Source organism: Hyla sarda, chromosome 5, assembly GCF_029499605.1.
Source record: "Hyla sarda isolate aHylSar1 chromosome 5, aHylSar1.hap1, whole genome shotgun sequence".
NCBI classification, from domain to species: Eukaryota; Metazoa; Chordata; class Amphibia; order Anura; family Hylidae; genus Hyla; species Hyla sarda.
In genome coordinates, this window is record NC_079193.1 from 57,865,151 (window position 1) to 57,884,842 (window position 19,692).

The window sequence follows — 19,692 nt, forward strand, 5'->3', positions numbered from 1 at the left end:
CCCAATGACCTAAAGCAATCCTATATATCACGTAAGTGCATGAGTACATAAAGTGCAGAGAATTCCTCACCCATTATACTGGTGCCTCACCGCTTCACTACCCCAATAGCTGCTGTTTCATCTCCTTCTTCAGGGAGCTGTAATATGTCTGTCATCTTTTACCCCTTTTATATTGTGCAGCTCTAACCACTGCTTCCGGAACACTATGCTCACTTACGTGCGCTTACGTGTCACCTGACTTGGTGCATGCTTCACAGGCCGACGGAGAATCAGGCAATGCACCTCAGCGTCTCTGCGCTATGGCGCATGTCCCAGCTCTCTCATAGCTGGACACGCGCACAGCGCTTCTAGACCTCCGAGCACATCACGCTCCTGCTGTATCCTGCGAGTGCATGCACATTGACAAGAAGTGCACCAGTGAACAATGGCTTATGTAAGATGCCATATTACTTGTGGGGGAACTGCATTTACCAAAGTGCTTAATAATCAATATTACAAAACAGTGCATGTAAACATATAACGTATATAATTATTATAAAGTACATAAGACCCTTTATACTCTAGAAACCTAATCAAAATCTTTTGTAAAACATTATGGGAATAAGTTGGTAATATAAACCAGCATATTACATGTATCTCTAATTCATCCAAATACACAAATAATTATACTATAATAACTCCACTATGGGACAATACAAAGATATTACATAAATCATTTTTGAATAGGACTACAATATATTGGTCATCACATATATCTTATACCACTGTCTACCCGATTAATTGAAAATATTATATTTCTACTCATGTTATATTAAATATCACCCAAAAATATATCTCCAAATATGGTGACTATGATATAAGGACACCACTATTGGTGTCAAAAGTGCCCAATAATGTGACGTGACCATTACAATAAAGTGCTATGGTGCTAAAAAACACATTGTGACTATCACTACAATCCATTTCACTACAAACTATATGAAAAAACAACCCCCACAACACACACACATCCCCCCTCCCTTTTTTTTTTATTCCCCTCCGAAACCCCACATCCCCACACCCCACCCCTATTCCTGCCTGCACACATAAAATTGTAAAGATGCAAGTAGCAATTCTTTTGTCCCCTTGTATGTCATTTCATAATCTTCACATTTTGCCGTTGCTCCCCGAGATGCCACAATATATCAGGGTGCCCCACATTCCCTACTAAAATCAAATAAAAAGAAAAATCACAGCAGATGGAAATTATACCTATTTACAAAAATGAAGCAAAGCTTAGCTGTTCATTGAGGCCTAAAGGGGCCATCGTACCTAGAGTAACTAAAATCCTCTTCACATTACCCCCCCTGATGCCACAGTGCACCCTCTCTATACTGCGGATCTGCAAAAATTTCGGATCAGAATTGTAAGCAAGTTTAAAATGTCTTGGTAGTGTTTTTATCATGGTTAAATCAGATATATCAGTTGCTGCCTTGATATCTCTCACATGTTCTCTAGTGCGAATCCTCAGCACTCTTGACGTTAGCCCTATATACAGTTTTGGGTAGCTGCAAGTCGCATAATAAATTACATTAGTGCTGCTACATGATATGTATTGCCGGATGCTAAACTCTCTATCTCCTTTTGTTGTACAAAATGTATCTGCTCTTGCGACATTTTGGCAGGCCCAACAATCACCACAGGGAAAACAGTCAGTTCTAAATTTTGTTACCTCAAATGGGGTTTTAACTTTTTTTATATAATGGCTACACACTAGGGAATCTTTTAAATTCTTTCCCCTCCTTGCAGTCATAGAAATATTATGTTATAGAAATCATGTCATAGAAATGTTATTAGAGGCGCCAGGATTAGGTCTGTTGACAGGACCCTCCAATGTTTTGTTAATGCATCTCTTATTGTTCTCCACTGACAATTGAATGTAGTAATAACTCTTGTTTTGTTATTTGTTATTGCCCTTTTGTTTCATTTATTAGTTAATAGATCTTCTATTTTAGTGTATTTGGCCCTATGATATGCCTATTTATTACAGCATTTACAATAGTCTCTTACAACAAATCGTTCCATTAGATCCTTACTTTGACGTTCGAATGCCTCATCAGTGGAGCTGATCCTCCTCATTCGCAAAAACTGACCGACGGTAACGGCTCTTATCGTGGAATCCAAGTGGGCAGACATAGAGTGCAACAACAAATTTGTAGACGTCGGTTTCCGAAAAACGTCAGTCGCCCTTGAACCATCAGACGACTTTTGAATCTGTATATCTAAAAAATCCACCACTTCGGAACTGTGCTTATACGTACATTTTATATTCATCTTATTTTTACTGAGTTCCATCATAAACTCCTCGAGTCGGGACGCAGAACACTGCCATAAAAATAAAACATTGTCTATATAACAAATCCAACACTGCACATGGTGCGCGCCCCACCACACATAAACACCCCCCCTCTCCCAATACTCCAGGAAGAGGTTGTCATACAATGGGGTGAAGGCAGCGCCCATGGCAGTGCCACGCTTCTGTAAATAAAAATTGTCCCGAAGCATTAAAAAAATTATGAGTAAGAATAAGCTTTAACAAAATCAAAATTAATCGTCAAGTATCGGCATTCCAACTACTTGAGTCCAAGAAGAACCACACAGCCTCCAGCCCATCTTCGTGTCCTATACATGTGTATAACGCTTCCACGTCAGCCGTGACAAGAGTCATATCTGGCCCCATAAAAACCCCATTGATCCGACCTAAGGACATCTGTCGTGTCTTTGACAAACGACGGTAGACTCTCTACAATCTCAAATAGTTCTCTTGAAACTTTGGCCAGTGGATTATAAGAAAACTTTTTAAATGTCATTTTGTCTCTTAACTGTCTGGAGGCCTCACGCTCGTACATTGTAAGTGGCCAAATAACGAAATTTCCCCCCTTGTCCGCCTGCTTTATCACTACATCATCAAATGATTGCAATTCCACCAACGCATTACGCTATTGTTTTGTCGTGTTGTCATGTGTTATTTTAGTAGAAATAGTTTTTAATTCTTCTGTTACCAATTTAGTGAAAATATCTATAGCAGGACAAAAGGACAAGTGGAAAACGCATTTTATTCTGTGGAAATTTTTTCGGGCTCACCTGTTTGTTGTTCCTGCTGTAGCTCCTCCAAAATAATTATTGCCTCCCTTTCCTCAGTAGTAAGATGCATGTGTTCGTTTTTGCTGCGTAATCCTTTTAGGACCAGTTTACGTAAGAAAAAGTGCAAATCTTTTAATACTGTAAGAAAAAAAAACAGGATTACTAGGAGAAAAACTAAGACCTTTGCTCAAGAGAGTACACTGGGCATGGGTAAGAACATGTGAAGAGAGATTTATTACCTCATTATTCCGTGTCTTTTTATCTGACTTCCCCAGAGGAGATTTCTTTTGCTTTTCAATACTGCAATCTCTCCACACATTTGGAGTTTGTATTTGGGCCTGGCTTTCATTTAGGGGTCCTGTATTTCTAGAACATTGAAATTCTTCCCCTGAGGCTCTTGAGGAAACTGATGAGGATCTGGATCTAGATATTAAATTAGATCTAGAACCTAGCCTATTATTCATCCTATTTTGTCTCCACCTATAAACGTGATCATGCTCAAAATCATGAATATCTCATTGTATCTTTTTTTGTTTAACAGAACTAATTTATTTTTCTCACTTTTGAAAATGTTCCTCTAACTCCTCATTAACCCTTTGCAATGCCTCATTGGGTAGCTGTTTCTTAATTTCCTCTTGATGTCTCTCTTGATCTTTCTCTAGGCTTTCTAAAGTAGTAGCATTCAACTTTACAATTAACTGCATAAAGCCTTTGGCATATTAGGTAGCTAGGTCCTCCCATTTCTTTTTAATATCCTCATCCTCTACAGGGAATGCAGGAAATATTTGCACAGAATATAATGCCTAAGTCAACAAAGCTTTCCCCTTGTCCTGCTGTAGATATTTTCACTAAATTGGTAACAGAAGAATTAAAAACAATTTCTACTAAAATAACACATGACAACATGACAAAACAACAGCATAATGCATTGGTGGAATTGCAATCATTTGATGATGTAGTGATAAAGCAGGTGGACAAGGGGGGAAACGTCGTTATTTGGCCAATTGCAATGTACGAACATGAGGCCTCCAGACAGCTAAGAGACAAAACGGCATATGAAAAGCTTCCTTATATCCACTGGCCAAATTTTCAAGAGAACTATTTGAGATTGTGGAAGTGGCATTTAGGGATGGTATAATTACTAAACATTATATAAAGTTATATAAGGGTTATTAATATCTTACCCGCAGGTCACCACTTGTAATATGATTCCAAAGATACACAAAAATCCGGTTGATCCGCCAGGACACCCGATAGTGTCGGCGATAGACGGACCTAGTGATCCCGTCTATAAGTTCATAGATTACTATTTAAAACCACTAGTAGAGAGTCTACCGTCATTTGTCAAAAGCATGACGGATGTCCTTAGGCGAATCAATGGGGTTTTTATGGAGCCAGATATGATTTTTGTCACGGCCGATGTGGAAGTGTTATACACATGTATAGGACACAAAGATGGGCTGGAGGCTGTGCGGTTCTTTTTGGACTCGAGTAGTTGGGATGCCGATACCTGCTGATTAATTTTGATTTAGTTAAAGTTTATTCTTACTCATAATTTTTTACGTTTCAGGGCAATTTTTATTTACAGAAGCGTGGCACTGCCATGGGGGCAGCCTGCGCCCCATCATACGCCAACCTCTTCCTGGGGTATTGGGAGAGGGGGGTGTTTGTGTGCGGTGGGGTGCAGAGCATGCACCATGTGCAGTATGATTTGTTATATAGATTATGTTTTATTTTTAAGATGAATATCAAACTTACATATAAGCACAGTTCTGAAGTGATGGAGTTATTTGGATATACAGATTTAAAAGTCATCTGATGGTTCACTGGTGACTGATGTTTTTCACTCTACGTCTGCCCACTTGGATTCCACGATAAGAGCCGTTCCCGTTGATCAGTTTTTGCGAATGAGGAGGATCTGCTCCACGGGTGAGGCATTTGAATGTCAAAGTAAGGATCTAATGGAACGCTCTATAAAAAGGGCATATCATAGGGCCAAATACACTAAAAGAGAAGATCTATTAACTAATAAAGGAAACAAAAGGGCAATAAAAAAAACAAGATTTATTACTACATTCAATTGTCAGTGGAGAACAATAAGAGAGGCATTAACAAAACATTGGAGAGTCCTGTAAACAGACCCAATCCTGGCGCCTATAATAACAAAGGATATTTCTATGACTGCAAGGAGGGGGAAGAATTTAAAAGATTCCCTAGTGCATAGCCATTATGTAAAAAAAAGTTAAAAACCCATTTGGGGTAACAAAATTTAGAACTGGCTGTTTTCCCTGTGGTGATTGTCAGGCCTGCCAAAATATTGTGAGAGCAGATATATTTTGAACAACAAAAGGAGATAGAGAGTTAAGCAATACATCTCATGTAGCAGCACTAATGTCATTTATTATGCGACTTGCAGCTGCCCAAAACTTTCTATAGGGCTAACCTCAAGAGTGCTGAGGATTCGCACTAGGAAACAAGTGATGGACATCAAGGCAGCAACTGATATATCTGACTTGACCCTGTTAAAAACCCTACCAAGACATTTTAAACTAGCTTACAATTCTGATCCGAAATTTTTGCAGATCAGTGGTATCGAGAGGGTGCACTGAGGCATCAGGGGGGGCTAATGTGAAGAGGATTTTATCACAAAAAGAAACCTGTTAGATAGTTACTCTAGGTACGATGGCCCCTGTAGGCCTCAACAAGCTGATAAGCTTTGCTCCATTTCTGTAAATAGGTATAATTTCCATCTGCTGTGATTTTAAAGGGGTTCTCCACCATAAGGTGATTTTAGTACGTACCTGCCAGACAGTAATGGACATGCTTAGGAAGGATCTGCGCTTGTCTTGGGGCTAAATGGCTATGTTGTGAGATTACCATAAAACTGTGACTAGCTTTTTTTGAACTGTTTGAGTTTTTCCTTTTGCATACAAATCCGATAATTCCATTTTCCTCCCACCCACACATCAGCCACCCCACCCATTGAAACATAAATGAGCTGCATCCATTCAAAAGACCTGTGGTTTTCAATCAGGGTGCCTACAGCTGTTGCATTAGTTGCAGATTGATCTCTATCCCACCAAGCGATCGCTCCACCCATTGAAGCAGACAGGCTCCCTGTCATCAGCTGACTAGTGAGTCAGGTCTCGGACGCATTGCAACCTGGGAAAAATCTTAGACAACTGATATGCTGTTAAAAATAAATATTGGGGGAAAAATCACATAAGAATTGTGAAAAAACCTTCACACACAGGTACAGACACTATATTATGGACTACACTAACTTTACAGCCCCTGTAGCACAGTCAAATAAAAAAAATCCTGGAATACCCCTTTAATTTTTGTTTGTCTTTTCATTTGATTTTAGTAGGAAATGTTGGGACACCCTGATATATTGTGGCATCTCAGGGAACACGTCACAATGTGAAGATTATAAAATGACATACAAGGGAACAAAAGAATTGCTACTTGCATCTTTACAATTTTATGTGTGCAGGCGGTAATAGAGGTGGGGTGTGGGGATGTGGGGTTTCGGAGCGGAATACTAAAAAAAAGGGGGGTGTTGGTCATGGTTTTTTTTTTGTAGTGAAATGGATTGTAGTGATAGTCACAATGGGGGGAATTTATCATTGTATATAGAGCTATTTTGTGTCAATTTCTTTTGCGCAAAAAAAAGCGCAAGTGTTTTTTTGCATAAATTTTGATAGACCTTTTCATCCCCTTGTCTACGGTTAATTATACCATAGGGCATTTTCTACTGTAGAATCAATTTACTAACTGCGTTGTTTTGTTTTTTTGAGCAAAAAAAAATGCGCAAACGCATTTTCTTGCGCAAATATACACCACCTTGGAGGACACGTACCAAAAGCAAAAGTGTCTATTTTCGCACAGTGAGGACTGCTACTCCCATCATGGGACAGACTCTGCCCATGATGGGAGTTGTAGTCCAGGGGCTGAGGTGCAAATCGCACCGGGTCATTCTCTAGAGACCCGCTGCAATCCGCATTTATTAACTGTAAAAGTCAGCGGTACATGCGGCTCCACTGCGCTGTCACCGGCTCCTGTATACAGCTGTCATAATTCATAATCCCCGCCACCGGTAGAGGGGAACTCTGATTGGTGGATAGCTATTAACCAATTAGAGCTCCACTCTCCCGGCGAGGATTATGACTTATAAGAGCTTTATATAGGAGCCTGCGGGCAGCGCAGTGTAGACGCATGTGCCGCTGACTTCTATAGTTAATAAATGCGGATCGCAGCAGGTCTCTGGAGAATGATCTGCTGCAATCTGCCCCTCTACCCTTGGACTACTACTCCCATCATGGGACAGAGTCTGCCCCATGATGGGAGTAGTTGTAGTACTGCAACGCTGAGGGATGGCACTTGCACATCCCCTGGCTGTGGGACATTTAGAACTACTACTCCCATCATGGACAGACTCTGCCCATGATGGGAGTTGTAGTCCAGGGGCTGAGGTGCAGATCGCATCGGTCATTCTCCAGAGACCCGCTGCGATCCGCATTTATTAACTGTAAAAGTCGGCGGTACATGCGGCTACATCGCGCTGCCACCGGCTTTTATATACAGCTGTCATAATTCATAATCCCCGCCGCCGGGAGAGGAGAGCTCTGATTAGTCAATAGCTATCCACCAATCAGAGCTCCCATCTCCTGGCGGGGATTATGAATTATGACAGTGTACTGTATATAGAAGCCGGTGGCAGCGCGATATAGCCGCATGTACCAGCAGGGGAAGATGACGCCGAGAGCTGCGGCGGGGACTACGGCACTTATTGAACAGATGGAGACACACGGGTTGGCGGTGGCGGGTAACTGGAGGCGGCAGCGGCGGCATCTGAATCAGAGGCAGCGATGAAGCTCTTCACTGCTGCTTCTGGTAGTTTAAAAACTACAACTCCCAGCATGCCCAGACAGCCTTTGGCTGTCTGGGCATGCTGAGAGTTGTAGTTTTGCAACATCTGGAGGGCCGCAGTTTGGAGACTACAACTCCCAGCATGCCCAGACAGTCCAGGCATGCTGGGAGTTGTAGTTCTGTAACCTTGGTCCTTCAGATGTCGCCGAACTACAATTCCCAGCATGCCTTGGCAGTCTGGACATGCTGAGAGTTGAAGTTTTGCAACATCTGGAGGACTACGGTTTGGACACCACTACACAGTGGTCTCCAAACTGTTCTCCTCCAGTTGTTGCAAAGCTACAACTCTCAGTTTTGCAACAACTGGAGGCACGCTAGTTGGGAAACACTGTCTGTTTGCTTACTCAGTGTTTTCCTACCTGTGTGCCTCCAGCTGTTGCAAAACTTTAACTCCCAGCATGCACTGACAAACCGTACATGCTGGGAGTTGTAGTTTTGCAACAGCTGGAGGTGCACGGGTTGGGAAACACTGAGTTAAGTAACAAACTCTCAGTGTTTTGCAACCAGTGTGCCTCCAGCTGTTGCTTAGCTACAGCCCCCCATGATGGGAGTTGTAGTTTAGCAACAATCGGAGGCTCACTGTTTAGGAACACGCTGCCTTATGTGCGCTCTTCCCAGGGGAGAGCAAAAAAAATGTACTAACCTATATTTCTTGTTTTTCTTTTCATCTCATTTCAGATACGTGAATGCGGAGGACTAAGTCGGATTCGGAGGACTGCGACGATGACCAGCGTTTTTTTTAATTTATTATTTCAATAAAATGGTTAACGAGGGCTGTGGGGGAGTGTTTTTTTCAATACATATTTTTTTTCAATGTGTCCGTGTTTTTTATAATTGAATTTTCAGGGTTAGTAGTGGAAGCTGTCTTATAGACAGAATCCATTACTATGCCAGGGCTTAGCGTTAAGCCCCAAAAACAGCTAGCGCTAACCCTCAATTATTACCCCTGTACTCACCGCCACAGGGGTGCCGGGAAGAGCCGGTACCAACAGGCCCAGAGTGTCAAAAATGGTGCTCCTGGGCCTAGGCGGTAACAGGCTGGCGTTATTTAGGCTGGGGAGGGCCAGTAACAATGGTCACCCACCCTGGTAACGTCAGGCTGTTGCTGCTTGGTTGGTACCTGGCTGATACTGAAAATAGGGGGAACCCTATGCGTTTTTTTTTTTTTATAAATAAATAAAAGGGTGTGGTTCCCTCATTTTTTCAGTATCTGCCAGATACCAACCAAGCAGCAACAGCCTGACGTTACCAGGGTGGACGACCATTGTTACTGGCCCTCCCCAGCCTAAATAACGCCAGCCTGTTACCGCCTAGGCCCAGGAGCACCATTTTTGACGCTTCGGGCCTCTTCCCGGCACCCCTGTGGCGGTGGGTACCGGGGTAATATTTGGAGGTTAGCGCTAGCTTTTTGGGGGCTAATGCTAAGCCCCGGCTTGGTAATGGATTCTGTCTATAGGACACCTTCCATTACTAAGCCTGAAAATTCAATTATAAAAGACACAACACATTGAAAAAAAATTTTTATTTAAAAAAACACTCCCCCCCACAGCCCTCGTTAACCCTTTTATTGACATTTTTTTTAAACGCTGTTCATCGTCGCAATCCACCAAATCTGACATAGTCCTCTGCATTCACGTATCTAAATTTCAAAGAAAAAAAAACTAAAAGTTTAGTACATTTTTTTGTTTCCACACACCAGCAAAAATGCTAGTAAAAAACACAAGAAAAACTGACGAAACACAGGAAAAAGGTGGGACAGTTTTTCTGGCATTTTTGCTGATCGACAAAAAACCTCAATGGAATCCGACCTCACAGCAATAGAACAAAATCCTTACGTCCACTTTTCCTGTGAGGTAGAGAAGGAGTGTACGGTAGAGGGAGGAGAGGCGATTCTATATTTGCACAAGATTTATCAAAGGAGTGCACAGGCTTAGTAAATTCTGAGCTAGAGTGTACAATAGACAAGAAGTGTAAAAGGGTAGAACTGTGTCTACAATAGACAAATAATGATAAATTCCCCCCAATGTGTTTTTTAGCACCATAGCACTTTATTGTAATGGTCACGTCACATTATTGGGCACTTTTGACACCAATAGTGGTGTCCTTATATCATAGTCACCATATTTGGAGATATATTTTTTGGGGATATTTAATATAACACGAGTAAAAATATAATATTTTCAATTAATGGGGTAGAGAGTGGTATAATATATATGTGATGACCAATATATTGTATTCCTATTCAAAAATTATTTATGTAAAATCCATGTATTCTCCCATAGTGGAGTTATTCTAGTATAATTATTTATGTATTTGGATGAATTAGAGATACATGTAATATGCTGATTTATATTACCAACTTATTCCCATAATGTTTATCAAAAGATCTTGATTAGGTTTCTAGAGTATATGGGGTCTTATGCACTTTATAATAATTATGCACCGTAACTTTATATGTTTATATGCACTGTTTTGTAATGTTGATTATTTAGGCACTTGCACTTTGGTAAATGCAGTTCCCCCACAAGTAATATGATATTTTACATTAGCCATTGTTCACTGGTGCACTTCTTGTCAATGTGTGCGCACTCGCAGGATACAGCGGGAGCGCAATGTGCTCGGAGGTCTAGAAGCGCTGTGCGTGTGTCCAGCTGTGATAGAGCTTGGACATGCGCAGTAGCGCAGAGACGCTGAGGTGCATTGCGTGATTCTCTGGCGGCCTGTGAAGCACGCGCCAAGTCAGGTGACACCTAAGCGCACGGAAGTGAGTATAGTGTTCCGGAAGCAGTGGTTAGAGCTGCACGATATAAAAGTTTACTTGACCCTAAGCTCCAATTGCATACATTGGTAGACCATGTCTGTTAAGTTCCATGTCGTATTTTAATGTTATGTTACAATAAAAATTGGATTTTGTATTTACTAATCTAAGTGTAAGCTCTACAATTTCTTTGGTGTACAATGGTTATAGGTAGAGTACTTAGTACTCATATATAGGTCCAGGGGACAGGGGATAATATTAACATGAGGATAAATAATGAACATGTGAAATGGCCCAGAGGACTTAATTGTTTATTGATAATAGTGACCATACTTGATCTGTTCCACTAATGTATCTGTTTTTTTTTTTTTTTTTGGTAAACACAAAAACATAGATATCCCGGCATGATGTGGAAAGAGCCTTATTGCCAATGGCACTTTTTCTACCCCTGATGCTGGTCCTCTTAGTAGAGAAATTGTGATGATTATGAATGCAACCAGTGTGTGGCCCTTTGGGTAGTTGTATCATGTCTATCAAAATGTCATGACTCATGACTACCTCGGTCATGTGATGTCACTGTCAGGAAAACTGGCGTTGCCAAACATGTCTGCCTGTCGCTATGCACATGCCCAAGCCCTCAATTCATTGGCTTTGTACCTTAAAGCAGCAATAACCCTATAGCCAGTTACTGGCTAAAATAAACTAAGAGTTTTCTGATTATTGGATGTTGCAACAAGTTATTGAGCTTTCACAGTAAAGCATTTGGTTTGCATATAGAGTAAGTATTACAGATTGTCCCTAATGTTGAACAATATCTATACATGTGGGAAATCAGCTTTAGGGTATGTTCACATGTGCATTTTTTTGCTGCAGATAAGCAAAATATGCAGCAGCAAAAATACACACTTGTGAATGCATCCTTACAGGGGTTTTCTCATGAAAAAAGTCCCTTCTTTAAACACAGCTTTCTTGTAACCCCTAAAGATCAGCTGGTATACTACAGCATTTACCTTGATCAACTCTTTTATAGTCACTTAATGTTTTATGGAATGAGTGCCCAAAGTGGCCATATGACGCCCATATGACATAATAGATTTAATTGTTATAAGGTAACATATGTATGGATGCTGTTGGATGGAAATCCTCTTCTCCGGTATGATTGTACAAGACACTGAAAAGGGGTTGACAGGTTGTTAATACTGCTTGCATTTAAAGTGTATGTCCAACTGCTTCGGCAGCAGGATATCTGTCATGACCGACTTGGGACAGGGAGAGTGAGCCCTATCTGACCCTAAAAAGTCTCTCCCTGCATACTTGCCCATCCACCCTAACCGGTGGATGGACAAATGGGCGTCGGTCCCTTCCTGCACTAAATTGCAGTGGCGTAAAAACACATAATATACATAGTCGACCAGAACAGAAACAGAAAACTAATAGACAACCAGATATACCAGACAGAATAAAAATACTAACAGGACAGAATATAAACTCACAAACAGAGCAGAATATAGTGAATTAACCAACAGTTGATAAACTGGATATCAGATAAACTGTAGACATGACAAAATGAACAATACTAGGCATGATATGAGTATACATCAGAATCCAGGAGATGAAGGGGATAAACAGAAGAACTGAGAGCCAAAACACTAAACTGAACAGGTAAAATAGAACACTGTTCACAAATTGTGTTGAGCAGCATAGGCCATATTCGAATTCGCGATATTTCACAAATATATGGACGAATATTCGTCATATATTCGTTAAATTGGCATATTCGTAATATTTGCGTTATATTTTCACATATGCGAATATGCAAATTTTCCCATATGCGAAAATTCGTACGCCAGTCTCACACAGTAGTATTAGAGCCTTCTTTAGACCACACAAGCTGGAAGCAGAGAGGGATGATCACTGGGATGTGTACTGTGAAAAAAAAATAAAACAAAAAAAACAATATTCGTAATTATGAATATATAGTGCTATATTCGCAAATGTTCGCAAATTCGCGAATATGCGATATTCGCTAATAAAATTTGCATTGCGAATATTCGCGAGCAACACTATTCACAAACAGGTACAAGTACAAAGGACAAAGATCAGATCAACCAAACAGGATATAAATATAGGACACTGTTCACACTGGGACACAGAACATACAAACTGGACTCCCCACTCCACTATAGGAGTAGCCATTAATAATAAAGCCAAATAGGCTACTGGCCAGCAGACACACTCCACCGTGTGGACAAAATGCTGACCAAGTAGGAAACAGAAATATAATACATGAAACACAAGACTAGAACCGGATGAGTCTGAATAGACTCCAGGATACCAAACAGGAATATAACATACAGAGCACAGGGTACAAGCTAGACTCAGACACAGTGTGATCACAGAAAAAGTAGAAGGAACAAACATAATCCTAAAACCGACTAATGTAAAACAGACTAAAATACAAGGAGCATGCTATATAACCATGCCTAAAAACATAAAAAGACAAGATAAATACAAGGTAAATGCTTAAGCAGACATAGTCAGAATATAGCACAAACAGACGTAGTAGTATTGTACTCAATAACCAGCACCAGAATTCAGGAGAACTCTGTCTAAATAACTCCACCCGAGTTCTCATTCGTTCAGAGCATTAACTATTCCCTATCCAGGTAGAATAGCAAACTGCTCTGAACAAACTAGTGTGTGAATATACACCTAAACAGAAAACAAACAAATAAACGGACATTACAATATACTTTTAAAATTCCCAGGCAACTTCAGAGCCCCATACTTCCCTGAGACTATTGCAATTTGTATATTGTCAGAAGTCCCATTCAAGTCTATGGGACCTCTGGCAAATCCAGCAAGTCTCAGGAAGGTCTCTGACTTTTAACCCCTTAAGGACTTAGTCCATTTTCACCTTAGGGACACAGCCAATTTTATTTTTGCACTTATTTTTCTTCCTCGCCTTCTAAAATTCATAACTCTTTTAAATTTCTATTCACAGACCCATATGAGGGCATGTTTTTTGCATGATCACTTGTACTTTGTAATGACATCACTCATTTTACCCTAAAATGTATGTTAAACCCAAAAAATAATTTTTTGTGTAAGGAAATCTAAAGGAAAATCATAATTTTGCAAATTTGGGGTTTTTGTTTTCACGCTGTATACTTTACGGTAAAAATTACATGTTTTCTTTAATCTCTGGGTCAATACGATTCAATTGATACCCATGGTTACATACATTTCTATTTTTGTACTGCTTTTAAAAAATCGCAAACTTTTTTTTTTTTTATGAAATCAGTATGTTTAAAATTGCCCTATTTTGACCACCTGTAACTTTCTTATTTTTCCATATTCAGGGATGAGTGAGAGCTAATTTTTTGTAGTTTGTAGTTTGTTTTGGTACTTATTAAAAATTTTTGCAGTTTGATGTGACAAAAAAGCAGACATTTTTGAAATTTTTTTTTTACATTTACGCCGTTCACCGTAGGGGATCATTAACATTATATTTTTATAGTTTGGACATTTATTCATGCAATGATACCAAATATGTTTATAATTTATAGTTTTTTTTATCTTTTTTGTATTAATATGGGGAAAAGGGGTGATTTAAAACTTTATTGGGGGAGTGGCTTTTTCACTTTTTTAAAAACTTTTTTTAAATTTATTTTACACATATGGGACTATTTATAGCAATCATTAGATTGCTAATACTGTGCATAGGGCATAGCACTGATCAGTATTATCGGCGATCTGCTGGAAGGCAGATCAGTGCAGAAGACTCCGGGAGACAGACAGAGGCAGGTGTGGGGACAGTGCTGCGGGCGATTGATACTGGACTACTTTCTGGGAAACTTTAAAAAGATATCCTGCCGCCTGAGCATCACTGGATTTATGCTTTAACATATTATTTTTCATATACAGGATTAAGAATACCATTAGCAGGGGTTTATCTCCTTCCCCCCAAGCAATAGTTATTATATGCAGCTATAATCCCTTCAAACCAATTGCTTAGATATATGCTATATAGTAGAACTGACAGTGAGCATTGTATCATTTTGTGGGAATGCAGGCTGGTTATATTATGTGACCTAGACTGAACTTTTCTAACTGAGATGATATTGTGTGTCCCGTGTCCCCCCCCCCCCCCCCCCCCATTTTGGACCAGTATTGCTATAAGAAAAGACACATCTACATTTGTTCAGTTTAGTCTCTAGTGTTTCTTAGTGGAAGCACAAAATGGTTTCTGGGAAATGCTTGTTAGAGGAAAGGATAGCAGCCGAAAATGACATAATTTGTCTGCTATAAATTGCCCGCTAGCTCTGCACCGTTCAATTTAGAAATAATATTTAGTCTAACAATTGAGATAGAAAGCTCTAGAACATTGCGCAATGGCGGACACTCATTTCATGCTTCCAATGAGCTGTTGTTTACACAATAATTACCTGCGGGCTGCTACTTAGTGAGCATGTAGCCTAGAAGATCACAGGGCAGGGCAGAAATGTCGCTATTTTCAGACATAAGGCCACCAAGGCTGGAGTTGAATTGCCTGTATTTTTTTTCCTGCTAATTCCATATATCTATTCCATACAGATAACGTGTGACGTCAATCTGCAAGCAGTGAATGCCTTTTCAAGTTCCTTTTGTGCAAACCGCTGGGATTTGACCCTCCATCGCTGCGTTCCGCTTTGCAATTGCTTCCTCACCCACTGAGTGTAAAAATAAACCCCTTATTCCTGTTAGAACAAAATAATAAATACAATATTCCCTCCATTTTATAATCCATGCATTTAGTCTTTTTTATTTTTTTTAACTCCATGAAGGCTGGAAGAAAGCGTAAATGAGCATGAAGAGTTTGCAGCTGCTCTACACTCCTACTTAAACGTATTCTTGTCTTGTCAATGCCAGGCCAAGCAGGGAGTTGGTGGAACAATAATGGTCTAATGGGGAAATGCCAGGCAGGAGCCATTGACACAATAACAGTGTGAAAAGAAAAGCTTTAATTAACATGAAAGGGAAAAAAAAAAAAAGATCATTGGGGGGGGGGGGGGGGTGTGGATTGTATCTAGTGAGACAGAATGAGTAATACGGAGAATCATACAAAATGTATGTACAGATATAACAGAGAGGAATTTATCGCTTGTTTCTTTTATATAACATGAAAACTATAACGTTATGGAAAGCAACAGATATCACAAGATACAAGGAAAATTAAGGGTATGGAAAGTATAGAAGAAAATGTTTAACCGCTTGCCGACTGGCTGTAAAATTGAAACATCTGGGCAGTCAGCAATTTACTCTGCCCATGCTCATGTCTATGCCAAGTATTGCAGAGGTACAGAGATAATGTATTACCATCCCTGCCTTCCTGGTTGCTGTACTGTATACACAACGCATAATGACCGCTGTGTATACAGTTCAGCAGGAAGACATATACCGTATAAACTCGAGTATAAGCCGAGTCTTTCAGCACAATTTTTGGCGCTGAAAACTCCCCCCTCGGCTTATACTCGAGTGAACTCTCCGTCTGTCAATCCCTTCTCAGTGGTCTTCAACCTGCGGACCTCCAGATGTTGCAAAACTACAACTCTCAGCATGCCCGGACAGCCATCGGCTGTCCGGGCATGCTGGGAGTTTTAGTTTTGAAACATCTGGAGGTCCGCAGGTTGAAGACCACTGCCGGGCCTTCATCATCATCCAGACCCCCCCCCCCTTTAGTTTTTTACTCACCTCCCCTCGATGGGAAGGAAGGGTGAGCTAGTCCAGGCCATCTATGCTGCAGGGACCGTCCGGTGGGGAGGGTTAGTCGTTGCGGGCTGTCCATCTTCACCGGGAGGCCCTCTTCTCCGCTCCGGGCTGGCCCCGGACTAGTGACGTTACCTTGACGACGATGCACAGGGATGTCCCTGCGCATGTACGTCCCTGTGCGACGTCGTACGGTCCCTGCAGCATAGATGGCCCGGACCAGCTCACCCTTCCTTCCCACCGAGGGGAGGTGAGTAGAAAACTAAAGGGGGATCTGGATGATGACGAAGGCCCGGCAGTGGTCTTCAACCTGCGGACCTCCAGATGTTTCAAAACTACAACTCCCAGCATGTCTATCTATTATCTATTTATTATACGGTATCTGTATCTATATAATCATGTTTTATCTATATCTTTGTGCTAGCAGTGTGCTGCTGTATTCTCCTGTTGCTGTATATTTAGCCCAGCAGCCTTCACCTGTAAGCCAGGTCCGTATAATAGTTTGGAATCAATAGTGCTGGCCAACTTATTCTTTGTTTGTATTATACATATGGGGGAGTGGCTACCTCCATGTTGGTTCTTGCACCCCACCCACCTCTATCAGGTGTATATAAGGTGATTTGGATGATCCAGATCCTGCAATGCCTGCTGATCTATTCACACAGAGGCATATTCATAGTGTAGGGTCTGCCCCAATGAGTTCACCTTACCGTGGTGGGACGGTCCAAGCTATTTGGCCGCCAAATGCAAGCTTAGTATCTCACTATTTCATTACTGCACCATAGCTGAATAGCTTCTCATGTTGTATCTATATACCCATGTTTTATCTATATCTTTGTGCTAGCAGTGTGCTGCTGTATTCTCCTGTTGCTGTATATTTAGCCCAGCAGCCTGCACCTGTAAGCCAGGTTCGTATAATAGTTTGGAATCAATAGTGCTGGCCAACTTATTCTTTGTTTGTATCTATCTATCTAGCTCATATTTATCTATCTATATATCTGTCTTTTTTTCTGTCTATCTATTATCTTTTTATCATGTACCTGTCAATCTTCCTATTTATCGATCTATGTCATATTTATCTATAAAATGTCATATTTATGTCATATTTATCTATATGTTTAGAATTTAAGTAATCTGATTATATTGAGACTTTAGGAACAATGACAGTGGAATATATATATATATATATATATATATATATATCAGTTAATCTTTGGATGGATTGAGGACACATCACACTTCCTAAGGATTTCATTTACACTATATTGTTTTGTCCTATTGCTGGAAAATTCAGGTGATTCATCATGTTCTCCCAAGCACCTGATCCCTATTCTCTAGATATCACACTCTCAATGTGACAGGAATATAGCAAGCTATGGCTTTTATATCTTGAAAGGCCAAGGTGATAACTCTTTTGGGATTTAAGCCTCACGCCTATTGATGAGTTCCATTTTTTTGCTAATGCTTTTTCTCTGCTCACTCCTAACAGCCCCCTGACTGTGGAGAAGGGTCTGGAATTATTAAGCAAGGTGGCCGTGCTCCTGAAACAGCAGATGAATGTGTTTAGTGATGTCAGGTAGGTTTCATTATCTACCAGAATTCATATTTTATTCCGCCATGAGCTCCCCCATCGCTGTATGATTGTTGTTGCCATTCCACAATCCTTTTCTAGTAAAATTGTACTAACTCAGTTGAGAGAAGAGCATGATATAGGGACTTCACTTCTATTCTATATTTTACAAAAAACAGGTAGGATTTTAAATAAACTTTAGTGAAGAAAGTCATGTTGTTAAGGATATAGCGGGAATATTCTATTTGATGAATAATGCTGTATCATTTTACCAATACATAGGAAATGTGCAGAGTTTTCTATTACTTCAGCACAACCACAGAGATGTGGAAAGGGTGTGCATGCTAAATTTTAGCTGCTTGTAAGTTAATTAATAAGATACAACTCCATCAGTAATAAGATAAGGGGTTTATAGGTAAGAAGAACTGAACAGGCTTTCTTGTATATCAACCGTTATGTACAGTCATGGCCATAAATTTTGACACCCCTGAAATTTTTCTAGAAAATGAAGTATTTCTCACAGGAAAGGATTGCAGTAACACCTGTTTTGCTATACACATGTTTATTCCCTTTGTGTGTATTGGAACTAAACCAAAAAAGGGAGTACAAAAAAGCAAATTGCACATAATGTCACACCAAACTCCAAAAATGGGCTGGACAAAATGATTGGCCCCTTAACTTAATATTTGGTTGCACACCCTTTGGAACAAAATAACTGAAATCAGTTGCTTCCTACAACCATCAATAAGCTTCTTACACCTCTCAGCCGGAATGTTGGACCACTCTTCCTTTGCAAACTGCTCCAGGTCTCTCTTATTGGAAGGGCATCTTTTCCCAACAGCAATTTTAAGATATCTCCATAGGTGTTTAATGGGATGTAGATCTGAACTCATTGCTGGCCACTTCAGAACTCTCCATCCATTTCTGGGTGCTTTTTGATGTATGTTTGGGGTCATTGTCCTGCTGGAAGACCCAAGATCTCGGATGCAAACCCAGTTTTCTGACACTGGGCTGTACAGTGCGACCCAAAATCCATGTGTAATCCTCAGATTTCTTGCACACATTCAAGGCACCCAGTGCCAAGATAGAGCTTTTTGGTAAAGCACATCATTCTACTGCAACAAAACAACCCCAAAACATCATTGAACCTCCACCATATTTCACTGTAGGTACTGTGTTCTTTTCTTTGTAGGCCTCATTCCATTTTCGGTAAACAGTAGAATGATGTGCTTTACCAAAAAGCTCTATCTTGGTCTCATCTGTACACAAAATGTTTTCCCAGAAGGATTTTGGCTTACTCAAGTTCATTTTGACTTTTTTATGTCTCTGTGTCAGCAGTGGGGTCCTCCTGGGTCTCCAGCCATAGCGTTTAATTTCATTTAAATGCCGACAGATAGTTTGCAATGATACTGATGCTCCCTGAACTTGCAGGGCAGCTTGAATATCTTTGGAACTTGTTTGGGGCTGCTTATCCACCATTTGGACTATCCTGCTTTGCATTAACACCTTTCAATTTTTCTCTTCCGTTCATGCCCAGGGAGATTAGCTACAGTGCCATGGG

At 40.4% G+C, this 19,692-nt stretch overlaps 1 protein-coding gene across 1 annotated transcript in view; it reads left to right on the top strand.

Annotated features, from left to right (window-relative positions):
- PTPRN2 (protein tyrosine phosphatase receptor type N2) overlaps positions 1 to 19,692 on the top strand; it is a 1,048,643-nt gene that overhangs the window by 410,947 nt on the left and 618,004 nt on the right. Inside the window, exon 10 of the mRNA XM_056519562.1 lies at positions 18,051 to 18,137. Within this exon, the coding sequence (XP_056375537.1) occupies positions 18,051 to 18,137 (87 nt within the window). The remainder of the gene's footprint in view (positions 1 to 18,050; positions 18,138 to 19,692) is intronic.